The 26,496-nt window shown below is 49.5% G+C and overlaps 1 protein-coding gene across 2 annotated transcripts in view; it reads left to right on the top strand.

Annotated features, from left to right (window-relative positions):
- The window catches only part of MYH9 (myosin heavy chain 9), a 500,061-nt gene that overhangs the window by 451,122 nt on the left and 22,443 nt on the right, over positions 1-26,496 (top strand). For both annotated transcript variants that reach the window (XM_069654373.1, XM_069654374.1), the window contains exons 37-39: positions 11,234-11,357; positions 23,668-23,876; positions 24,307-24,415. In XM_069654373.1, the coding sequence (XP_069510474.1) occupies positions 11,234-11,357; positions 23,668-23,876; positions 24,307-24,415 (442 nt within the window). The remainder of the gene's footprint in view (positions 1-11,233; positions 11,358-23,667; positions 23,877-24,306; positions 24,416-26,496) is intronic.

Here is a 26,496-nt window from a genome sequence, read left to right as displayed (position 1 = left end):
TGTACTGCACTGTCCCCTTCCCCTGCACTTGCGCGATCTGAGTGGCACTCGGCTTATTAGGATCGCTGTCTGTCTTCCCTCTGTTCCCCCTCCCTTGTTGCGCCATGAAACACTTGTGTATAAACGCGTTATAAATGTCATATCCTTGCCGCACTTATTTGTTGTCCATTGGTGCCTACAAGTATTCCCTGGAGCATGTTTTTGGGGGCCAACCCAGGGGTAAAATCCGACCTTAAATGGTTGCATAGGCTGCACCCTGACTGGTACCTCAATGTGGTTCTTGCCGCTTTCATCCGAAGATTTTCGGGCCGATGGCCTCTGACATCCGCTTGTTGACACTAAAGAGACACCTATGACTACAGGTATAAGCAAAACCAACCTTTGGTATAAGTCTGTACCACAGTTTTTGGTAGCGAGCTGAGCAGCCAGGCTTATCTCAGGAGGGAATGTGAGCTTGTAAGGGTGTTACAGAGGTCTACAATCACAAGTATTCAGAGACGCTTATACTCAAGGTTTCTTGGTAAAACACTTCTTAATTTATTAGTCAGTTAGAAAACATTCACTAAAAGGAGACAATCAATATCACACAAAAATATACTACAGTACTTCACGCTATCCGGTAGTTGATTCAATGCAATGGGTAGGCCAAAGTCAATGGGCTAGAGTCTTGTATAGGTAAAAACGGTTCTGGTAGTTAAACGGAAAAGTCTTTGCCACGCTTCTCAGAAGTAGTTCATAGAAGAAAGATTCATATGCCGGGGTCACAAGCCGACTAGGCCTCCAAGTTGCCAAAGTTTCAAGCACTTTCGCAGTAAAAGGTAAGTTCTTAGTCGGGTTTTCACAGTACCTTATATTGATAAAAAGATGCAGCTGAAGACTTATGTTCCTGGCAGTTCTGCAGATCTCGCTGTTCCTGAGCCTCAGTCATGGGGACAAGTGGGAGGATGTTAGACTCCTGCACTGCACAGGGACTGGTCATAAAGCTGGCAAACCTTCGATTCCGGTAGCTGTCGTCAAGCACACAAACTGGTGTCCTTCTCCCTGGTTATTCGGTTTCCTGCAGCACTCTGAGGAAAATACAACCAGCTCGGAGAATGGTGTCCAGGTGGCTTACGAATTGATTGGTCTCACCAACTCAAAGGGAGAAAACGTCCTTGGAGGGCTTCTGCCGAGATTAACTTGGCGATTCTGACCTGCAGCAGGGCTTCACCAGGAAAACAAGCAGTCCAGGAGTTACAGCAGCCATCCTCTTCCAGCCTGTGTTTGGTTCTTTCGTCCAGTGGTCGACTCTGCCTTCCAAGCCAATAGACTCACTTTTTAAACAGGTTTCTTCCCTTCCTTCCAGCCTAGCTCCCCCTCACCCAGCAGGGTGGCTGTCCTTTCCAGACAGTCAGCCAATCATGACAGAATGCATTTGGGTCTCCTCGGAGACTAAGCACAGGGCGTTTCGGGCACCTCCCTCACATCCTGCCCACTCCAGACACCCTGTAGCCAGAGGCGGACTTCACTTGTGAATCCCACCAAAGGCAAAGTAAACAAAGTGACCAGACCTGGTTTGGTGCACAGAGTAAATCTCAAGAAGGACCTTTCTACATAAATGTGGGGAAAAAAGAAGACCGGACCATTTTGACAAAAATGGCACCCTTGGGTGCTTTACTGCAGCTGCGAATGCATCGAGCGGTAAAAACTCCGAATGGTAGTTAAAAGTAAACCACTGCCACCAGCCATTCATTGTAGCAAGGGTAACATACAAAATGTTACATGAGAAGCTAGACAAAGGGGATACTAGGTAACCCCCTCTAGCACCCTATTGTAAGATAGTGTGTGCTGGGTCTAGAAAGTTACAAATGTAAGAAAAGTCCATTTCACTTTACTGCTCTTGGAAACAGTAGTTTATCCAAGAGAAGGTATTTAAACCTTTGGGAAATCTGTAAGACTTCCCTGTGTCAATGCACTGATATGCACTTAATATCAGCAGTGGATCCGGGCACCTGCACTGATCTTCTGCTGTCTCTCAGATGTTCTCCTACTTCGCTAGCGGCATTCCTAGGCGTAGCCAAACCCTGGCTTACATTGGGTTACATCGCTGTCCCTCAACTCTCAATTCCTGACCACTTCAGGATCCCTCTCTTTGGGTATTACTGTCATTCAACTTTGGGTCCTGCCTAACGTGATATCGTTCCCCTGTTGCAAAAATCGAATTGCTGAACGTCTGTGGAAGACCTCTCTAGGATACCCGCTCTATTGGACAGTGACGGACCCACTCTGCAGTCCCTGGTTGTGTCTATTAAGAGCTGCCTCTCTGGAGGACGGCCCTGGTGTGTTTCTGGGGGTGGGCCGGCCACGTTAGTTTAATTCAGTCGGTTGATGGTCGAAAGAACGGTATTACCCAAATTGGACGTTTACAATTGTTCGAATGAACAATTGACTGAATTTAAAGGGTCACCATTGACCTTGTCACAATTGACTATATATATATGGATATATGGATTTTGGGAGGGTGGGGGGGTATATGGTACAATTGACCTTCACAATTCGGTCAATTGTGAAAAGGTCAATTGTCATTCGAGCAGTTGTAAAACGATCAATTCGTATACAACCGAAAGAACGCTTGTTGCTGAAACTAATCAAAGATTGGCTGCATACCTAGTCTCGGAAGGATAGCTCAGGGGCATGTCTCGGGAGGATAACTCAGGGGGCAACGTGCTCGCCTTGGAAGCAGATGGCACAGAGCAACACAGGTTCGATCCCCGGCTCGTGCATAGAAACCTCTGGGTATTAAGCACATGAATAACCTATCATATTATCATTAACACCTCCCTTTTAGGTTCATGGCATGTTTTTGTATTACTCACGTTAGAAAACTGGCAAATGACAGTGGTGAGCAGGACCTCTGTAAGACCCTCTGGGCCTTTTTACTTGAATTTGGGGCATTTTACTCACCCCCAGGCCCGTTGTGCACCCCTGCCTTCATTCTGGCCAGCAGCGACTAGCACGGTCGGACCAGCCTGCAGGTGAAGTTGTACACAAGTTGCATTTTTAGGTCGCTGTGTTCAGTCTTGCACTCCATTCGCTTTGTCAGGTGTAGGCTCTCGGATCTAGCTGCGTTTTAGTCTTCCACACAAGTTGCATTATTAGCTAGCTGTGTTTACACAAATTGTATTGTTAGTTCTCCAGCATGGGGTCTGGCATGGATTCACATGCTCATGAATTTTCCCCGTCGTCAGGCTGGGAATCCTCGGTAAAGAAGAAATCAGTTTGTCTTTCTAGTAATAACCAATCACTGGTCTCTGGGTCATACTGCCCCCATCCATTGACTGCCCTCTACCTAAACCCTTACTCTGGCAGCCAACTTCAGATTTTTTCCGCACGTTCAAGTGTTGGAGTTCTCGTGCTATAGCTCTTGAGCTTTTACTGCGTTTTGTGTTTTTTTTTTTTTAAAGTTTACTCTTATATTTTTGGTCAATCGAGCCTCAAGCTCCTCCGATTCTACTTCCGATCAACGGAGACCCGTTTCAGAATTTGTCTACGCCCCTCAAGGGCAAATTTTGTTTTTGTTTTTGTTTTTTTTTGTTTTTTTCTTGATTCTTGGAGGATTCCGGAAGATCTTTGAGGCCTACACCGCGTGATCATGGCCCAGGACAAAGGAAACGCGACACCAGGATCCAAGCTGTTCAGGAGCTGCCCTGGATGTGAATTGCAGAATGTCTTCAAGGAAGATGAGCACTCCCGGTTCCTCTACTGCCTTCACGACGACAAATCGCACATGAAGGACTGTGCGTTCTGTCAGAACATGTCCGATCGGACAATGAACAACTGGCTGGAGGGGAAGAGCCCAGCAGCAGGGCGCTCCGGCAACGGGGGCCCAACAAAAGGCAAAGCACCGTGAGTCCGTGGGCACCGGGAGCGCCGATGGTTCGGGCTCCTCAGCTGCCAGGCAGGGCGCGGTCTCACCGGCGCCATCAACCACAAGCGAACGCTCTGGCTCAGTCAAGAGGAAGTCTGAGAACCCAGGTAAGCTTGGGGAGAAGCCCCGGTCGATCCTGGCGAAGACAGCTGGGGGGTAGGCGGGGGGGAGAAGCGAGGCAGCGACACTCCCCCTAAGGTGAAGGCCTCGGGCGCACCCAAGGTGGTGAAGGCCCCGATTCACCCAGAAAAGGCCTCTATTGAAGGAGTTGCGGTGGCCCTGGCGAAGCCTATGGAGGTTTCCCCAGTGGAGATGACTTCCGGGCCTAGTTTCCTTGCCACCCTGGAGGGAATCCTCTTTTCAGCCTATCAATAAGACCCCCGTGAAACCCTGGGTGGAGAAAGGGAGGGGGGTGGGGGGCACGGTAGCCATAACGGATACCACCTCTGAGGATGAGCTGGCTAGCATCCAAAGGATCCTGGACAAGTTGGAGGAGACCAGGGCCCACGGGAAGGATCCCGACGAGGCGGACTAAGAGCAACGGAGGGGCCAACGAGGAAGACTGGCCGTGGAGAGCCCCAGCCGTCAGGCCCGTTGCAGCCGTTGCCTTTACCACAGGACAATTCAGGAGCAATCTTGATGGCTATACAGACCTTGTGTACGGAGATGAGGACAAGGTTGCCCTTACGCCCAGCAGACAACCCATCGGCGCCTGGACCGTCGGGGAGCCCACCGAACAAGCGGAGGAAAATCCCCCCCCCCCTTCCCAGCCTTCACCTCATCCCCTCCGCCGAGGGATGGGACAAAGACAGCAACCACTGGGGACGGACGACGACGGTGGTGACGGGACGGACCTTACATCACCTCCTGACCCCCCCTGATGACACGGCTCCTGCTAAGGGGGATTGGTACGAAAAGAAGTACCGGGTCCCGGACTCCGCCCCTGTGTGCCTCAGAGCACAACCGTCCCCGGATTCAGTGGTCTCTGCAGCGGCCAAGAAATCGGGGCGGTGGCATCAACTTACACTTCTCCACCAGACGGCGAGGAGAATAAGCTGGACGCCATGGGACGACGGATCATCTCGTCGGCGGCGACCACCATTAAATCGGCCAACTCCCTCGCGATCGTGGCGCGCTACGACGGGGAGCTGTGGTTCAAGATCGCTCGCCTCCTGGACTTCCTTCATGACAAGAGGGCGGAGGCCCTGGAAATCCTACAGGAAGGAGAGGTGGCTTCGAACCACGCCATCACGCTGGCCACGGACATCGCCGACACCAGCTTTTGCCAGATGGGCAACGGCGATTGTCTTCGCTGGCGCGGTTGCCTCAAGGCTACCGATTTCTGTCGGGACGTGCAGACCAGGGTACTGGACATGCCCTTCGACAGGAACAACCTGTTTGGCAAGGCAGTGGACGATTCACTGCAGGCCATCAAGGCGGACACCGAGACGGCCCGGGCCTTGGGTTCCCTCCAGCAACGACGGCCGTCCTTTCGGACCACCAGAGGCAAGTCACAGGGTGCCTCCAAAGGATTTGGAGGTGGTTCCGCGTCGTACTGCCAAGCGGCCCGCTCCTCGTCACGGGAAACCTAGAGGACACGGCAAGGCCGGAGGATCCCATTGTTGTCACCAAGGTGGCAAGGATGCAACGAAGCAAGACTGAACCGGCCGTGACGTCGGGCCCCCACCCGAGCACCCTGGTGGGAGGCCGACTGGCGAATTTTGTCAGCATGTGGGAGTCAATCTCCACCGACCGTTTGGTGCTAGATGCCCTGTCCCACGGGCACACTCTGGAATTCCAAAGGTGTCCCCTATCTACCACCCGTGGCCAGGAAGGAAAACCACGAGCCACAGCTACTTCTGGAGGTACGAGCAATGCTTTGCCACCTCAACAAATACATCAAGTAGCAGAAGTTCCGGAGGGTCACCCTTCAGCATGTGCTGGGACAGCTGGAGGAGGGCGATTTCCTGTTGTCGCTGGAGTTGGAGGACGCTTACTTCCACATCCCCATACACCAAAGGACACCGAAAGTTCCTGATGTTCCTGATATTCTTGGTCCAAGGGCGACTATCAATGGCAGGGCCTTGAATTCGGGTTGAAGTCTGCACCAAGGGTCTTCAAGTGCCTGGCACCAGTGGCGGCGCGGCTCATCCGAGCAAAGTCAAGAGAACTCTCCGTCGATCACACAACGAAGACCGTCCGCCTGCTCACGGAACTGGGATTCTCGATCAACTTCGCGAAATCCCACCTGAGCGTCCTGTTCCTGGGAGCCAGACTCGAAACAGTGGCCCGGTTGGCTTCTTCGGAGGAGAGGACGAAAGCCATCCTGGGCAAGGTACAATGGCTGTTGACCATGGAAGTGGCCAGGGTGAGGTCATCAAGTCCCTGCTCGGCGTGATGTCCTGCATCTACCTCGTGCGCCTGTGCAGGTTGCGGATGCGGCCACTACAGGAGTTCGACCCCTGTTGGATGCAAGCGGCGGGCAGCTTCGAATACAGGATGTCCCTCAACGAGACTTTACGCCAAGCGATCGGGTGGTGGGGTACCCGCACGCATCTAGCGGTGGGCATGGACTTCCAGACCCCGGCACATCAGGAAACTGACGATGGACGCCTCCCTGGAAGGATGGGGAGCGCACACCAGAGATTTCCACGCAAGAGGCCTTTGGCTCCCAGAGGAGAGGTCACTACACATAAACGTCCTGGAGCTCTGAGCCGTGTTCTGGGCTCTCAGGTTGTTCCTTCCGTCACTCAAGGGCAAGGTGGTAAGGGTCTTCACCGACAACACTGCCCCAATGTTCTACATCAGGAAGCAGGGGGGGCACCAGATCCCCAGCCCTATCCAAGGAAGCGCAGGATCTGTGGCACTGGGCCATTGTCCAAGGGATGTTCCTGGTACCCTTCCATCTGGCAGGAATAAAGAACACCATCGCTGACTCACTCAGCAGGGAGCTGCGCTCGTGCCATGAGTAGGAGCTTCGGCAGGATCACGTGGATCTCCTATTCTGGCGATGGGGCAATCCCCAGATCGACCTATTTGCGACGAACGCCAAGTGCCGGAGGTTCGCCAGCAGGTTTCCCCAGCCGGGGAGCATGGGTGATGCCTTCTCATTCCCCTGGGACGGCCTGTTCCTGTACGCGTTCCCACCGTTGCCGTTGTGACTCATCAGTCAACTCAAGACAGTTCTGATGCAGGACGATCCTCGTCACATCGGCCGAGGCAGATTTGGTTCCCGGACCTTCTGGACGTCAATGTAGCTTCACCCCCACCCCAGTCAGAATACCGACGGACGCAGACCTTCTTGCCAAAGAGGGAGGCGCCATCCTCCAACACGACCCGGGATTGCTGAACCTGCAGGCCTGGCTCCTGCAGCAGCACTAGAGTTCGGAGGGTACGATATCCTGGCGGACTGCAAGATGCTTGCAAAAGCCAGGTCATCCTTGACTCTTAAGTGCTATGGACACAAATGGAAGAGGTTCCATCTGGTGCCGTGCAGAGAAGATCAACCCTCTGTGGACTACGGCCCCTCAAGTGCTGCCGTACTTGCTGTTGCTGCCAAGGCGGGGCTGGCGCACGCCTCAATCGAAATCCATCTGGTGGCAATCTCCTGCTACACCAGAACTCCGGGTGTTCATCTCTGTGGTCTCATCGCCTGGTGAAGGAGTTCATGAAAGGACTGTTCCGCTCGTTCCCGCCGGTGAAGGCTGCGGCCCCAGCGTGGGAGCTCAACGTGGTGCTGACCAGGCTCATGGGCCCACCATTCGAGCCTCTGCATTCAGCACCGTTGAAATTCCTATTGTGGAAGACAGCGTTTCTTGTGGCCATTGCCTCCGCACGAGTGGGAGAGATCCAGGCCCTATCCTGTAAACCTCCATATCTGACATTCCACGAGACGAGGGTAGTGCTGAGGATACACCCCTCCTTCATGCCCAAGGTGCAGCCGGACTTCCATCTCAACGAGCCCTTGGTGTTACCTGTTTTCTTTTCGTCGCCGGCTGAGAGGACTTTGCACTCGCTGGATGTGGCTAGAGCGCTGAAGTTCTACGTGGACCGCACGAAGAGCCTTCGGAAGACATCACAGCTGTTTGTGAACTTTGGACCTGTGAACCAGGGTAAGGCCCTTTTGAAGGCTTCCATTTCCAGATGGCTCTCCGGCTGCATCATGCACTGTCATCGGTTGGCAAACCGACCGATTCCCCGGCCATCCGAGAGCCCATTCAACCAGAGCGATTGTTGCTACCACAGCGTTCCGGTCTGGTGTGCCCCTGCTGGACATCTGCAGGGCTGCTACGTGGAGGTCGACATTCACCTTCACGAGATTCTACTGCGTCGACCGGCATTCCAGGGAGGAGTCCAGAGTCGGCCAGGCAGTGCTGCGCAACCTGTTCGCTTGAAGGTGAGCTTGGTGAGGAGGTAAGAGATGCTTAATGTTGAGTTGTTGAAATGCTTAATGTTGAGCCTTGCCACCTCCCGTGGTTGTGCATGTGTGTACTGCTATGTATTCTTATATTCATGAGCATATCAATCCATACCAGACCCCATGCTGGAGAAGGAACAAGTTACTTACCTGTAACTGTTGTTCTCCAGCATGGGTCTGGCATGGATTCACATGCGAACCCTCCCTCCAACCCCTCCGTGGCTCTTATCTTGGTCCTACTGCCACTTTACGTGCTACCAAATCTGAAGATGGCTGCCAGAGAAGGGGCTTGGGTAGAGGACAGTCATGGCTGGGGGCAGTATGACCCAGAGACCAGTGATTGGTTATTACTAGAAAGACAGTTCAGAAACTAAACTGAAACTGATTTTTTCTTTACCGATGATTACCAGCCTGACGGGGAATATTCATGAGCATGTGAATCCATGCCAGACCATGCTGGAGAACAGTTACAGGTAAGTAGCGTGTACCTTCGCTGTGTTTAGTCTTGTACACACATCACATTGTTGGGTGTAGGCCTCCCTCCCACTATGCATGGCCCTCAGGTCTAGCTGTGTTTATTCTTGTACTCCATTTACTAGGTCAGGTGTAGGCCTCTCTCCCAGTATACACTACTCTCAAGCTAGCTGTGTTTAGTCTTGCACACAAATTGCATTATTAGTTAGCTTTGTTTAGTCTGCTTATCCTATGCTGATACCAGTTACAGTAGATATCCTAGGCCATCGCTTCAGGGCTCTCAATGCTAGACCCGGACATACAAGCAATCCTCGCAGCCTATGGTACGCATTGCTCAGACCACTAGCATCGACATGGCCAAATATCCATGCACGATAGTACACATCTATGGCTAAGCACATCCGGCATAGTTCACACATAGCCGTCCAGACTGAAACACCTGACATACCACAACATCTCTGCCAGCGACCGCCATCCAGTATAGCTGGCCTCAGACTCTCAACAGCAATCTATCTCTAACCTCGAGCACCCACTGACCTCTACTGGGTTGCTTAGTCGAGCCTTGCCAGCTACCCAAGTCTTAAAATGGCAAACGTGCACACACGCATCTAAGCTAATCCCCTTGAATCGCTAACCACATCGACTACAGTCACCAGGGAAAAGCGCATTGAGGCCACACAAGTGGGGGAAAAAGCGCTATATAAACAACAAAATACAATACTGGTACACTAATGCTGTTTTGGTTGCTCGAGAGTGGTCTGTGACACTCCACTTTGACTGAGCCTTTATTTTTGTATTTGTATTTATTGAAGTTATATAGCCCTTTAATCCAAAGTGCTTTACATTAGAACAGGCAAAATACAACAAGCATGAGCTGGTAAATGAATCATAACACAGTTAAAGAACAATTTACAACATTGCAGAGGTGGGGAGGGGCAGGGTGAGCGGGGGAAAGGAAGGAGTTAGTGGGGGTAGGAGCGGGAGAAGAGGGAATGTAAGGGTGAATGAGCAAGAGGAGAGGAAAGAGTGGGACTATATGGGAGCAGGGGGTGGGGAGGAGGAGGTAGAGCGGGAAGGGAAGAGCAGTGGTAGGAGGAGAGGGAGAAGGATGAGAAGAAATGAAGAGTGCTAGGGAGGTGAGTGAAAAAGGTAAGATTTGAGAGAAGAGTGAAAGGAAGGGAAGGAGGGGGAAGAGCGGATGTGAAGGGGGAGGCAGTTCCAGTGGAAGGAGTTGGAAAGATCGGGAGGGGGCACAGGGAGGTGGAGGAGGAGAGAGTAGGAAAAGATTAGCAGAACGGAGAGAACGATAAGGGGTATAGAAAGTTAAAAGGGACGAGAGATTGTGGGGGCGGGGGACCATAGAGGGATTTGAAGACAAGACAGAGGAACTTGAATTTGAGATGGGAGTGAAACAGGAGCCCAGAGGAGAGAGAAGAGGAGATGGAATCGAGAGGTGAGAGAAGGCAGAGGGAGCAGATGGCAGAGTGGTAGATGGATTTGAGTGGGGAGAGATGAGGCGGGGAGTCCAAAGAGAAGGGAAGAACAGTAGGAGTCTGGAGAAGATGAGGGAGGTAATTAAAAGTTTAGTAGCATGAAACGTAAGGAGGGGTCGAATTTTATGTATGTTGTAGAGGTGAACGCGACAAGATTTGGCAGTAAGAGAAATATGGTGGGAGACAGATGAGTCAATAAGGAGACCAAGGTTACGGGCATGGGAAGAGGAGAGGTGGGAAGGGGGAAAGAATGGAAGCAGGAGGGGAGGGTGTAGGAAGAGCATTGGCAGAGAAGAGTTCAGTTTTATCAGTATTAAGAGTAAGGAAGTGAGAGGACATCCAGGATTTGATAGCAGAAAGGCAAGAAGATAGTTTATCATGAATGTCGGGAGAGAAAGAGGAGGAGAGGAAAAGCTGGGTATCGTCTGCATAGAAATGGTGCGAGATGCCAAAGGCGCTAAGAAGGAAGTGTAGAGAGAGAGAAGAGAAAGGGGCCCAGGACAGATCCTTGGGGAACTCTGTGGTTAAGAGGATAGGAGGGGGAGGAAAAGCCACCCCGGGAGACTGAAAAAGAGCGGTTGGAGAGATAAGAGGAGAGCCAGTTAAGAACAGAGTCCTTGAAGCCAAATGAGGAGAGGGAGTTGAGAAGAAGAGGATGGTCAACAGTGTCAAAAGCGGTGGAAATATCAAGGAGAATAAGAATGGAGGAGTGTTTTGAGTAACGTCCAGAGAAGAGTTAAGAACCGAGGTTAGAGCAGTTTCAGTGGAGTGCAATGGGCGGAAACCAGATTGATTATCATTGGCAGTTATGTGATTTTTCTGTGGTCTGCTATGGATGACTGGTTTGTCAGTATTAGCCATGGTTTCTCTTTAGGAAGTTGAGAAAAAGGTCACAAGTTTTGACCTGGAATGTGTGAAGCTAAAACATTACTGTCTTTTCAGAGCACTGGCCTTGGAAGATAAGAGGAGACTTGATGCTAGGATTGCCCAGCTGGAGGAGGAGCTGGAAGAGGAGCAAGGCAACACTGAGATGGCAAATGACCGCCTGAGGAAGGCCACTCTCCAGGTATGTGTGAGCTGGATTGAAGCCAGGGTTCTGGGATGAGTGTTAGGCTAGATTTTCATTTATATGCACATGCAAGTCCCCCAGCACTTTTTGCTGGACTACTGGGTTTTCGGTCTGTTCCCCTGGGTGAGGAACCTTTTTCCACACCAACTCATTATTTTACCCTATTCTTGGTATACTTCTGTATTTCTATCTTTTTTTCTTGGAAATGTTTTCCCCAAAGTTTTATGGCATCTGTCTTTGACTTTTAGAGCACTCTGTGCAGCGTTGCTGGGAGTCCTTTGGTCTTCTTTTTCTGTTATAGGAAGGGTACAAATATCCTATCTTTTCCTATTGTGAAATCGGCACGCCCCCCTACCCCCACCTTATGTAGAGTGCTGAGGGGCTACATAGTATACCCTTTCGAATGGATTGTCCTCCCACGCATTCCTTAGCTTTGATATTTCCTAATAGCCAGCTTGCTGCATGTAAATAGAATTTCAGAGGGCGCTGTGTGTCGATGCCTAATCCAGTCCATGTCCCTCGGAGGCCTCCATCTTGACGTCATCACAGGTATAAGTAGCTTGCGCAGTGCCCGTTGCTCTGTTCCGTTTTTCCGTGCTTCACAGCTTCGGTAACGTAACGCTTGGTTCCGTGTGATTCTTCGAATTTCTTAAGAGTTCGCTGAGAAAATCCTTTGAGTATTCGACGAGATGGCTTCCTCATTGGCTGTCGACTCCTTGGTCCGGATTTAAGTGCCGCGACTGCGACGCTAAAATGGCCATGACGAACCTGCACAGGATCTGCCTGTGGTGTCTAGGGGCAGAACCTCTGTGTTCGGAGTGTGACAAATTCATGTCCGACGGCCAAGGCCTTGAGGGAGTGCAGAGGGAAGTTGGAGAGAGGTAGGCCTAAAAAAAATCTGTCACCGCGTCCAAACGTAAATCCGCTGACAAGTCGAGGCCTACGTCCCCTTGTCATAAGAAAAAAACCTAAACGCTCCGGTTCCCAGGCTTCGAGGCATGGTAAAGAGGCGCCATAGATCGCCGTCCACTTCCTCATCCAGTTCACCCGATGGGGTAGTTTGTCCCTCCAAAACACAGTACCCCGGCTCAGTGGGAGGAATTCAGAGTGTGATTGTGTTTGAGAACACAGCCTCCTCCCCACCCACCCACCCTCTCCTTCCCAATCCCCTCCCCCCCTAAACACCTAGAGGCGGTACCCCAGATAAAACACCTGGGAAGCACAGAAGCCACGAGTCCTCGAACCCGGCAGTGGAAACTCCCCGAACAATCTAATCCCTCGAGTCGAGAGGGCCTCCATGAAACACAATAGATTGTCGTCATTGACGCCGAAAGAAACCCATACGGCAAGCCCGAAGGGTGAGTCATCGACACCCTCTGTGCCAAAATCGAGGGATAAGCCATCGGCACAAGCGTCGACCTCAACGCTGTATATCCTAATTCCTGCGACACTGTCGTAGAGGACCTCAAGGTTAATGTCAAAGCAATCGGCGGCTTCGGGAAACTTCCAAACCATCAAAAGTTTTGTCGAACATGTCGACATCAATGATTTCGACATTCTCTGCTCCCATTATGACCTCTATAGCGCATTCATCTTCTTTTGAGAAGATTCATACACCACATCCACGCTCACACTATTTTAAAACTTTATTCAATTTATGAAGATGCAGAAGAGTCATCTGAGGAGGAAAGACCATTTGGTCTCGAATATGGGACACCTTCTGTACCAGAGTAACTCGTATCGGAAGAGTCTCGTATAAAGAAACTGCAGGACTCTCTGCATGAAGCAAGTGGTATTGACACTTCCCCTGAGGTGGAATTTGGTAATGCAGATCACCTGGGGAGGGCAACACTGCCCCAGGGATGTGTCGAGCACTGCTCCGATGTACTGGAGCCGCTGTGTTGGTCGTCAAGTGGGACTTCTTGAAGTTGAGGGAGAAGCCCAGCTTGTGAAGGGAGTGGCAGGTGACTGACAGATGATCAAGGACCTGCTCGGGTGAGCGCGCCCTTATCAACGAATCGTCCAGGTAGGGGTAGACATGAATTCCCCCCCCCCTTTCTTGAGATACGCTGCCACCACCACCATGAGCTTGGTGAAGACCCTCGGGGCGGAGGTCAATCCGAACGGCAGGACCCGAAACTGAAAGTGCGAGTCGCCAACCGCGAACCTCGGGTATTTCTTGTGCTTTGGATGGATTGGCACATGAAAATAAGCGTCCTTCGAGAGACACCAACCAGTCCTGAAGTTGAAGGGCCTGGAGGACTTGAGAAAGAGTAACCATCTTGAACTTGTCCTTCCGGAGGAGTTTGTTCAAACCACGCAAGTCCATGATGGGTCTCAATCCTCAGTCTTTCTTCGAAATCAAAAAATAAGGGAATACCATCCCTTGTTCCTCTCCGCTACAGGCACCAGTTCTATGGCGCCTTTCTCCAGCAGCGATTGAATTTCCTGCGCAAGGTGCGAATCCGGACTCTTCAAACCGATTCACTTGTGGATTGTCGTGAGGCCTCTGCCGGAAAGGAAGACAGTAGCCGTGGGCTATGATCTCCAGAACCCACACCTCTAAAGTAATGGCACGCCACTCTACAAGATGCTGCGCCAGCCTTCCACACATATTTAAGCGCTCGTCTGAGTGTTCCCATTTCAAAATTCCTTTAATTTCTCAGTTTCTCAAAGGACTCACTAATGTGTTTCCGCCGTCACCTTTCCAGGTGCCTGGTTGGGATTTGAACCTTGTTCTGAAATTCCTTATGGGTGCTCCGTTTGAGCCTTTACATTCTTGTCCTTTGAGGCTGTTAACCCTTAAAACTGTGTTTTTAGTTGCGGTCACTTCCGCTCGTAGAGTGAGTGAGTTGCAGGCACTTTCAGTTAAGCCACCCTTCACTGTTTCATAAGGACAGGGTTGTCCTTGGAGTTCGTCCTTCCTTTCATCCGAAGGTGGTGTCAGAATTTCATTTAAGCCAGAAGGTTGTTCTTCCGGCATTTTATCCTCTTCCACATCCTGGTAAGGAAGAGGAGAGGCTCCATAGGATGGATCCTAGGAGAGCTTTAAGTTTCTACATTTCACGCATGTCCCGGGTCAGAGTGGATGATCAGCTCTTTATTGGTTATGCTGGAAGGCGTTTGGGACAAGCTGACTAAGCAGACTTTGTCTAGATGGATTATCTTGGCAATTTCTGAATGTTACCGCCTGGCGGGTAAGGACCCTCCGGTAGGCTTAGGGGCCCATTCTACTAGGGGTATGGCTGCCTCAACTGCGCTGCAGGGGGGTGTTCCTATTCGTAACATCTGTGAAGCAGCCACATGGGCTTGGGTCCATACTTTTGTACGACGCTACTCCCTAGTTTCTATCCAGGGGCAGGATCTGGCCTTTGGCAAGGCGGTCCTTTACTCTGCAATTTGATTGAGCATTCAAAATTTCTATATCCTAAATTCTTTTTCCCTCCTCCATACGTTGGTACTGCTTTGGGAGTCTGTCATAGATATGGAATACGTCGGTGGACCCAATCCCCTCGAAGAACAAGTTACTCTTACCTGGTAATGTTCTTTCGATGGGATGGTCTGACGACGTATTCCATATCGCTCCCTCCCTACCTGCCCCGCTACAGAATTTCTTATGCGATTGCAGCTTACGTTTCTGCAAGGCTTTCTGTGGTCATACTGGCAGTGGTTTGGTGTTGCACGTTCTGGGGGGAAAACTACAACTGAGGCTGCGGGCGTCGTGCGTCCTACTTATAACATACGGTGACGTCGGCTCGACAGAGGCCCTCGGACGGCATATCGACGTCATCGACGCAGACCCCCGAAAGATTTTCCGAAGCAGCACAGCTGTGGGGGTTACTGTCATAGATATGGAATAAGTCATCGGACCATCCCATCGAAAGAACGTTACCAGGTAAGAGAGTAACTTGTTCTTTTCAACCTGGAGGAGAGTGAGACCTTTTTCACACTTGCGTATTTTAATGTGATTTAAACTGTTTCTTTTTGGTTTTGGAGTCTGACAAACTCCATAGGCTTCATCTTTTTAATTGTGACACATAGGACCTTCAATGCAGTGGCACAGGCAAGTCTTTCAGATTTCCCAAAAATTTCAAATACCTGCTCTTGGATAGACTACTGTTTCCAAGAGCAGTACAGTGAAATTGACTTTACTGACATTTGTAACTTTCTAGACCCAGCACACACTATCTTACAATAGGGTGCTGGAGGGGTTACTTAGTATCACCTTTGTCTAGTTTCTCATGTAACAGTTTTGTTACCCTTGCTACCATTAATGGCTGGTGGCAGTAGTTTACTTTTAACTACCATTGGGAGTTTTTACAGCGGGATGCGTTCGCAGCTGCAGTAAAGCACCTATGGGTGCCCATTTTCTCAAAATGGCCCTGGTCGTCACTTTTCCCCCCATTTCTTCCATCTTGAGATTTACTCTGTGTGCCAAACCAGGTTTGATCCCTTTGTTAATTTTGTCTTTGGCTGGCTTCACGAGTGAAGCCCGCCACTGGGGTAGGCAGGAAGAAACTCTGTGCTTAATCCCCTTGGTTACAGGAATGCACCCAAAGGTGATTGGCCGGCTAGCTGTCCGGCAAGGATAGCCACCGTGCTGTGATTGACAGCTAGGCTGCAATGAATGGGAGAAACGTGCATCAAAGGTGAGGCTTTTTGGCTTGGAAGGCAAAGTCTACCACTGGACAGCCTACGGAAGTCACACTATGGGGACAACACCCGGCGACATGGGCGTACAAAACAGCCACACTAAACACCCAACCCCAACCCTGGTTTCGACGCTTCCGCTGAAACGGTGGAAAGCGCCAACAGGACTGCTGAAGAGTTTGACGAAATCCTCTGATCTTGAAGATAAACAACCTTCCCCGCATTTGCAGCAGCGTCTTGCGACTGGGCCTTCGAAAATTAAGGGCGCTACCTCAAAAACACATTTGGCCGGTGAAGCGTGCTCAGCTGACGCTCCGACGCCCCTAAGAAAAATCAACTGCTAGGCCTTCTAGTCTCTCGGTAGGCGAAAAATCTACCGCTAGTCCTCCTATTCATACGGTGCGCCTGCTTCACCGGAGATCGCCGAAAGCATTGTGAGAATTACTTCGGCAGTGGGGCTGAAGCCTAAAAAGCTGGATAAGCTCAAAGAGCGTGCCGTGGACACATCGAAAGACGCGCCACAGCACCCCGATGCTCACAAGGACTACGAAGACCGTTGTGAGCCTTTGCCTAGCAGTATTAGTAACAAATGTCGGCACCATCGGGAGAAAAATGAAGATTTTCCACCCATTGACCCTTCTGGTTCGTCTAAATGGACCAGGGAAAAATTAGAAGGGTGCATGGACAATTTGGAAAGGTTTGTCTCGCTTTCAGAGCACCCTACCCCCAAGACACCTCGGAAGGACCCCCCCTTGTGTGTCAACTTTGAGATTGAGGGTGTTGCTATGTAAAATGGTGGTCCTTCCACGTTTGCTTTACTTTTTTACCGATATACCGTATGTGGCAAAGAAAGTGGTGTTTAAAGTGGCGGCTCAGCTGCAGTCAGTGTTGGTATGGGATCAACCGGGGGCAGAGCTTCTTCAGGTACTAGTAGGGCCCTGGCAGCTGGATCGTAGGGCGGTGGAGCTCCTGTGGCATCCGTTGGGAGCTGTGGGGACATCGGTGGTTTTCGAGGCAGTAAGGGAGACCTGGAGAAAGGATGTAGGTGGCAAAGGGGTGAGGGGCTGTTATGAAGGTGCTCTCCCTTGGGGGGCTGACCTGAAGCTTCGCCCGGCAATTGGGAGGGTGGGGATACGAAGGTTATGGGAGAAGGTATGTGAGAAGGTGGGGGACCTTTTTGAGGGTAGAGGTTTCTTACTTGTAAGGAATGGTGTGATAAGTTTGACTTGCTGCCGGGGGTCTTTTTGGCTTATGGAGCGGTGGTTCGTAGGATGGAATTCCTGAAGAGCCGGAGCCATGTCCAGTTCTCAGAGTGCTACTTGACCAAACGGGGGGGGGGGGGGGGTTGTAAGGCGTGTATTTCGCGTATATACAAGGCTCTGGGGGAGGGACTGGGAGAGGGAGAGCTGAAGGTTAAGGAAAAGTGGGAAATGGATATGGGGCAGTCTATATCGGAGGAAGAATGGGGGCAGGTTTGGGACTTGGTTCCGAAGTCTTCGCAGAATGCCCGCTTCCAGCTGGTCCAATTTAATATCCTGCATAGGGTATATGTCACCCCTTTGACACTTAAGGCGATGACGGGAGGATCCGACGGGGGAATGTCCTCGGTGTGGCTCGGAAAGGGCGGGCTTTTGGCATATGGTGTGGGATTGTGCAGTGATAATGGAATATTGGGACGAGGTGCTTAAAGGATTGAATGAGAGATTGGGAACTACCTTGGAGCGATGTCTCGAGACCTGCCTGTGGGGGAAACTCCTGGGGGGGAAGCAAAATAAGGTACGGAATAGAATGGGTCGATTTCTGCTCACATTGGCTAAGCGCCGAATGGCAATGGTGTGGAAATCGCTCCAGGGCCCGTTGATTAATTTATGGCGAAAGGATGTACGTAGGTGGGGGTTAGCGGAGCTAACGGTGCTGCAGAATTGGGTGATGGGAGAGGACCGGGAAGTGGTGACACTCCACTGGTCCCAACTGTTAAATGACTTGGCGAAAGACCAAGATATACGCCCACCATGAGGTGATGGATACAGGAAGGGGAATGTGAGAGGGAAAGGAGGGAGGAGGGAGTTTGGCGGTGTGAACGGAGGGTGAAGAGGCCCAGCCCTCAACAAACAATGGACATGGTAACCTGCTGTGCTGTGATCAATGGAGGTAAAAGGAAGTAACAGAGTTACTGGGAAGCCGGGGAGGGGTGGGGTGGGTATTGGGAATTGGTTGTATTGGCTGATTTGGGAGTGCAGGTCTGTGGAGGGATTGGTATTGGGCTAAGGGGGTGGGGGAAGTTGAGGGATTGTTATAATGAAATGCCAATAAAGTGTGTTTTTAAAAAAAACTTTGAGATTTCCTGGAAATGAAGGACCTTCCAAAGAATATTTCACTTCCATCCACCCGGAAGATGAAATCCAGATGGACACATACCGAGACATTTATGACGAGGAAGAGAATACTACCTTCCTACAGGACTACACTGCGAATGACCAGGTGGACACCACAGAAAACCTGGACACTCGTCAGGTGCTCCCTACTCACAATCAGGACACAGATGTCCTATGTTTGGATTCCACTCCGGCCCGCCAGGCTTCACCAGTAGACAATCAGATGGCTTTCAATGCCATCTTAAGGAAGGCAGCCGATCATTTTCAGATCGCGACCAAAGAGGCCATACCTGGAAAAAAAGATTTTGTGGAGGACATGGATAAAGAGAAACACCCCTCCAGCCAAGCCATTCCTCTCCTAAATTCCATTAAAAGGAGATTGGCTCCTTCCCTGGTCACACCAGACCAGGGCAGTGAATCCAAGGGTGGAGAAATTATTTCGCCCATTGCCTACCGACCCTTAATATATTAAAAGCAACACCCTCCCCCCGATTCCCTAGTGGTTACCACCACCCGGAAATGAGCAGGAGTACCCCTTGCTACAGGAGAGGCACCTCCCGATGAGTCGAAAAGATTGTACGCCTTGGGTAAGCAAATTACCACGGCAGCTGCTTTTGCCACAAGCATAGCAAACACTACGTTACTTGCTAGTTATGCCGATGCACAGTGGAACCTGATGCAAGAAGGTATCCAGGAAGTGCCTGAACCCGCAAGAACCAAATTACTAGCTATCGTGGCCGAGGGCAGGCAGGTCAACCAAAATGTTTAAAAAAAGAAACACCCTGGATACTGCAGAGACGGCAGGAAGGTCCAAAGCTCGGGCACCCTGCTCAAACGGCACGCTTGGCTCCGAAACGCGAAACAAGCCGGAGACCCAAGCTGCCCTTATAAATATTTCGAGGGATCCAACCTCTTTGGTAAAGCAGTCGACTATGCTCTAGACTGCCAAAAGAGCATGAGACTCTTGAGTATCTTCAGCAAATCACTCCAAAGCAAGACCCCCCCCCTCTCTGCCCCCCCCCCAGGGGAAGCAGTTCCTGCCGGTCCTTTCGAGACCAATCCCGTTCCTAACAGAACATGTACAACACCCCTGCCAACTATCCACCTAGGGGTCAGCAGCGCACGTAAGGCAGAGGCCTCAACTCCACGGGAGCCACAGCCTCTGCTCAGAAATGACCTTCGGTTCAGGTCCCCTCCCATGTCACCCCGGTCGGAGGGCGCTTAACATCTTTCCTTTCGGCCGGGGGGGGGGGTTTACATCAGACCAGTGGGTTCTAAAAGTCGCACACGGGTACTGTGGAATTCGCCCGACCCCCACAATTCAGACCGCCCAAAGCATGACGCCAGACCATCTGCAAATCCTAATACAAGAAGTAGAGGCACTTCTGCAAAAGGACACCATAGAAGCTGTCCTATTCTTCAGGTTAACGAGGGTATTTATTCAGTGTACTTCCTTGTACCCAAAAAGGACCTCACCATGCGCCCTGTGTTAAACTTGCGCCCAGCAAACAAATTTATCAAAAGTTTCGTATGGTAACCCTACAGGAAGTAATCCCACTGTTGAAACAGGGGGATTACATGGCCACATTGGACAAAAAAGATGCATACTTTCATATTTCAATGTTGCCAGCGCACATAAAATGTCCAAGGTTCATGATAGAGGACGGACACTATCAATTCAAGGTACTCCCCTTCGGCATTGCCTCTGCGCCAAGGGTGTTAACGAAGGTCCCAGCAGTAGCAGCGGCACACCTGCGCAGACTATCCGTCCCTGTTTACCCATACCTTGGCGACTGGCTCATAACAGGGGACTCTTACGAAACATGCCTAGGGAATACTCCTCCTGTTCAGTCTGGGATTCGCCATCAACGAGAAGAAATCCTGCTTAGATACCAGTCAAGCAATTTCTAGGGACCCTGATTCGGACAAAGGATGGCCTTGTCTTCCCCTCCAGTGAGAGGCTTCAGAACATGCTTTCTCAGATCCCTCAATATGTAGCCAGTCGGGACGTGATGGTACGAAAGGCCATGTGCTTGCTAGGTATGATGGCGTCATGCATTTACTTCCCCACGTGCGGCTGCGCATGCGTCCCATGCAGCCAGTGGTGTCAGGCCAGCGGACCATGGGAAGATCTGGTAGTTGTCTCGCCAGCCCTCGTTCTCTCTCTGCAATGGTGGTCGAAAGAAAACCTCTTGAAGGGGAAACCTTCACCACCCCGCAGTGGAAGCCACTCTCACGACAGATGCATCTCTCAGAGGGCGGGGAGGGGCTGGTTTCTGGCCACGCCTGGGCTGGTTTGGAAGAAATAAAATGGAACAAAAATAAACAAATCCACTTTTTTTCTTTCAAAAAGCCTTTTATCCTTCTTGGGTCGATAAATGAGTACCAACACATATTGTATGCATATTTGTTAGTGTATAACGTTATCATTTGGCCTTGGACGTCTGCTTGCATTCAGTTATTTGACACCGTGGATCTAATCACACAGATTTAATACATATGGTGGTCCATTCTTGTATGAAATGTATATCACATTAGTGAAATCAGAACCATATTTTTTTGTAGTGTACTTATAAAGTGTCATCAAATAGCATTGTTACTGTTTTGTCAAGGGGTGAAAGGTCCATGGTTCATCGCTTCCCGGGTTGTCACTTTGGGGTGGGGTCAAATGACATCACTTCCGGTGATGTGTCAGAGGTCCATGGTCATGAGGCGAGGGGTGGGCCACTTTTTTGAGGCGAGGGGTGGGTGACCGGGCCTATTTCTTGTCCCAGTCCGACCCTGGTGCTCACCTACTTCAGCAGACAGCGCATGGAGTGTGGTCCCCACAGGTAGCATCCAACCATATAAATCTGTTAGAGCTATTAGCGGTATTCAAAGCACTGAAGACCTTTCAGACACAGCTACACGGGAAAACTGTTCTGGTCCTAACAGACAGCACCACAGCCATGTATTACCTAAACAAACAGGGGGGCACACACTCTCCAGGATTTGGATGTGGGTTCTCAAACACAAGATGTTCCTGTTGTCCCAACACATTCCAGGGGAACTCAAATCTTCTAGCAGACGTGCTCAGCAGAGATTTCCCACTGCCCATAGAATACGAATGGCGTCTACACAAAGACATTGTCTTCAACGTCTTCGCAGAATGGGGCTTCCCAGAGATCGACCTATTCGCAACTCAGGAGAATGCCCAATGCCAAGACTACAGCCTCCAGGTATCCTCAGAACCGCTCCACGGGGAACAGACTCTGGATAGCATGGTCAGGGAAATGTGTCTACGCTTTTACCCCCAACTCACTCAACAAGATAGTGCACAAGATGCACCAAGATATTGGTGGCCTCCATGTGAGCCTGCCAACCCTGGTTTGCTCATCTAATGGAAATGTCCCTCTTCCACCCGCCACTATCCCCCACTTTGCGACTACCCTGCCCGTACAACATGTTGTCTCAGGACAGAGGGGGGGGGGGGGAGACACCACACCCATGCACGCAAACTCTGAACTTAGCAGTCTGGCTCCTGAGGTCAGAGTTTGGACACCTTCAACTCCCTCGGGTTTTCTAGCTTCCCCGGGTATGTCCATGCATCTAACGCTCCGTTATTGCTGTTTCAGTAAGTGGAAACGCTTTGTCATCTGGTGTAATACCAAGGGCGTCAATCCCATTGACTGCTCTCCTACACACATTGTGTTGTACCTAACTCATTTGTTAGACTCGGGGCTGGTTTTTAATTCCCTAAAGGTTCATCTAGCTGCTCTCTCAGCCTACACTAAATCACAACAGAAAGTGTTGTGGTGGAAGATACCTGTTATTAAGGCCTTTATGGAAGGGGTGGGGGTTAAGCTAATTCATCCCCCCCATTACTCCTCCAACTCCCGGTTGGGAACTAAATGTGGTTTTAACCAGACTTCTGGCATCTCCATCTGAGCCTATGCATAAAGCAAGCCTAAAAGACCATACTTACAAAACGGCCTTCCTAGTGGCTATCACTTCTATTGGAAGGGTAAGCGAACTACAGGCCCTTTCAGTCCTAGACTCCTTTGTTACAATCCACAGGTATAAGGTACTTCTGCGTACTCATCCCAGATTTGCGCCTAAATTTATTTCAAAGTTCCATGTGAACCAATCAATCGAACTACCCACTTTCTTCCAGAATCCCACTAGCATGGCCGAAAAAAGCCTACACACACTAGATGTGTGCAGGGCAGTCCTGTTTTAGCTGGCAATAAAAAGACCACTGTGGAAAACAAACCAGTTTTTCGTTTCGGTGGCTGCTGGTAGAGAAGGTGATCCTGTCTCTTAATCAGCTATCTCAAGGTGGATTGTCAAATGCATCACACTGTTATACTCTTGCTAAGAGAGAACTGCCCTTCAAGCCTAGAGCACACTCTACTCGGGACACTTGGGCTTCCATAGCATTCATTGCAAATGTTCCCCTTGGGTCGATTTGCAAAGCGGCAACCTGGAGTTCTGTGTACACCTTTACAAAACACTAATGCCTAGACACTCATTCTAGATCTGATTCTCAGGTGGGACAAGCTGTATTAAGACATCTTTTCACTACTGTTCCTTTTCACAACCCACCTCCAACTCCGGGTACTGCTCGCTAGTCTATGCACAGCATGTGATTCTAAGCAGATTAACAAGCATCAGAAGACATGCATTACTCACCGTAATGGCATTTCTGATTGTATCTGCTTAGATTCACATGCGCCCACCCTGCCTCCCCGCTAGGGTGCAAGGAACATGGATGTCTTACTATTTTCTCTCTTTATGTACTCACAATAGCCTGGGCTTCCTCGTGGCAGAAAAAATGCAATCCGAGGGACCTCGACGCGTGAGGGAGACACACCTATGCCGACGTCCCCGAAAGACCAGATGTAATACTCCGCGGTTACCACTGGATGTCGGACCATATGCACAGCATGTGAATCTAAGTAGATACAATCATAAATGCTATTACGGTCCTATAAAAATCATTATTTCTGCATAACTGTTACTGTTTCTTTAGCCTATGTGTATCCTCGAAGTTCCTTTTACTGCCTAGTCTTTTCTCCCTCCCAAGAGGAGCCTGGCTGCTCAGCCGTTGCTACCAATAAATTAGATGTGTTTCTGGAGTACAAGAAGTTGGATCCCTGTGTCCCAAGTTAGAGTCTTCACAAGTCCTACTATTGATAGACTCCCTAACAATCCAGGCTTTTGAAAGCACCAACCATAGACCAGCCACCAGGTGGTGATTGGAGCACTCCTTCTCAAAGATGATTTTTTTCTTTCAACCTCAGATCGACCAGTTGAATGCTGACGTGAATGCAGAGCGAAGTAATGCCCAGAAGAATGAGAACGCCCGGCAGCAGATGGAGCGCCAGAACAAGGAGCTAAAGGCCAAGCTGCAAGAGATGGAGGGCGCTGTTAAGTCAAGGTTCAAGGCTTCAATTACTGCTCTTGAAGCAAAGATTGCACAGCTGGAAGAGCAGTTGGATACTGAGACTAAGTAAGTCCGCCTAGTGGCAGATTCAATTGGGGTCTAAGATTGGTGTACTACATCCCTGTAGGAGTTACCATACTCTAAATTAGTTTGTCCTTTAGTAATCTGTGCTGGAAAGTCTTAACTGCCAGAGAGGAAATTAATGGCCTAGCATTCCCAGCTTGCCAGTGCCTCAAAGGTCAAATGATAAAACTGATCTTCATGCCTCTACACGCACATTAATTATAATTTAGTATCGATTGTTAGTGATATGTTATGGTGTAAGATGACTTGTAGCACTTTCTCACAATTCATTGTGTTCTATGATGCTTCCAATGAAACAACCTGTCCTGGTGTCAAATACAGTTCTCTGTGATGGTGCTCAGAGGCCTCCTTTTCTGTTGTGTATAATGTCTTGCTCTGTACACTTATTCTTTGTTCATCCTTGTATATGCAGAGAGCGTCAAAATGCAAGCAAGCAAGTGCGACGCACAGAGAAGAGGCTGAAGGAGATTGCCCTGCAGGTGGAAGATGAAAGACGCAATGCTGAGCAGTACAAGGATCAGGTCTGTGCATGTTCAATATTCTTGCCTGACAGTACTGCATACAAGCTTGTGTTACATAACAAATGGGAAATTGTGCGATGAAATCATGTTTTCTAGGATACAAATGTGTATAATATATTTTAAAAATAGCTTTAGTTCTATTTGCATTAATTGGCACTTTAAATCAGTTTTTGGTGTCGAAGTGAAAAATGTGATGGACAAACATGATAAAAATTTGTTTTAATAAGTTTGTAGTCTGTAACCTATGCAGATATTTCACACATTAGAAAACACTGTGGATCCAAACATTGTGGTAATTGCATATAGGTGGACAAAGGTCTTTTTGTGAAAAATATCCAAATTGTTTGAAGGCAATTGTATAAAATATGTTATCGACTAGAATGTATGCCCATTACAAAGCCCCAGCCTTCTCTCGCCTCATGCTGTCCTGTCGGTCAACGTTTTATAGATGGGTATTCATTATCCACTTTGTAACTGGTGGAAAGATTTTCTTTCTACTACTGCCCTCCCATAGGACTACCCTTTCTTTTTACTTTGACTTTTTGGAGGCAAGTGAACTGGATAACCGAGCCCTTTCAGATTAGTAGCAATTACCCTGTAGATAAATGGGAATGCAGATTTGATTCATAGCAGTAATAGAGACGACACGGGTAATTGGCAAAAGGAAGACTGTTTTAATATCAATTATCTAAAACGGGGAGTACAACAAACTCACTTGATCCTCTTACTCAAAGTATTATAGAAAAAACAGACTTTATACACAAGTCGTCATCAATGACGTCAACCTACGTTTACTAACGTCATCCTAGGTGGCAAACTACAAAAACCTACGAGTATGCGTGATTGGCTCTGAGTGAATGTCTAAGTTGTAAGACTAACTACTCTAATCTACAATTGTGCTTGTTGACCACAGTGTAAGATTAACTAATCTGATTTACATTATTCTAGTGTACCGACGTAGTGTTAACACTGCCTTAGCATCAAATACCTATTTAGATCTGTACTATTCTTGTGCACGTATACTGTGATTGGTGTGCTATCACCAACTACTTACTGTGTCTTGTTCATCAAAATCGTCCCATAATACACTTGCTCCACCTACTGTACCTTTCACAACTCCATGTCATTATCTCTGCTCTAACCAGACAGCTCACTACCCCATCACCTGTCTCGGCAGAAGGTACACATCTGCGGTATACTCAATCCAGACACCCTATCACCCGTTACCAGCCCCCCAGCGCCACACTATTCTACCAGCTCACATAGCACATATCCACGCTTCTAAATGCGGTACTACCATGCCTTCCATTAACCCCTATCTAAATGACCCAGCCTTGTGGCTCAAACACTTTGCAATTAAACCAACCCCTAACCAACCTTGCACACTCTCCTTGAGGAATGCAAGATTAGGCACCAGATCATGCCGCAAAACCTTACACATACACCATCTTCCAGAGACCAAACCATCTCACAAGACCAAACGTCCTACACTCCATGACGCTGAATTGCCAGCACGTAACGGTGACATAGGAACGCCCTCCACTGCCACTACACAAGCAACTAGATCCCCATCATTAAAGTCCCACAGATTAAAGGTGCTCTGATTAACGCTAGATCCATCTCGGCACATGCCCTTGACATAGCAGGCTTTATCATAAATGAAAATCTAGACATCCTAGCTATTACGGAAATCTGGCTACACGCTGATGCTGTGCCCACACTGGCTATACCTGACAATTATGTTATCAGATGCAACCGAGATGCCAACCACTCGAAGGGTGGAGGCATCACATTTATCTTTAAAAAATCCATTGATCTTAGAGCAATTCACAGAACCCCTCAGCCGAGCTACTCTCAAACTGCCAATATCATCCAACCAAACTGCCACGGTGCACCTTATCTACAGACCACCTGGACCTATCTCTACATTTATAGAGGACATATCATCTCTCCTAGCTGACAATACTAAGCACAAGTCTCAAATTATATTACTTGGAGACCCTAATCTAGGCTATCTGGACCCTAATGACAACAAAGCCTCTGACCTAGCTAAAGCCTTAAAACACCTAGGATTCACCCAC

This window comes from Ambystoma mexicanum, chromosome 3q (assembly GCF_040938575.1).
Source record: "Ambystoma mexicanum isolate Mex_15411 chromosome 3q, UKY_AmexF1_1, whole genome shotgun sequence".
NCBI lineage: Eukaryota > Metazoa > Chordata > Amphibia > Caudata > Ambystomatidae > Ambystoma > Ambystoma mexicanum.
The sequence above is the reverse complement of the archived record's forward strand: the minus strand, read 5'-3'. Positions and strand labels throughout refer to the sequence as shown.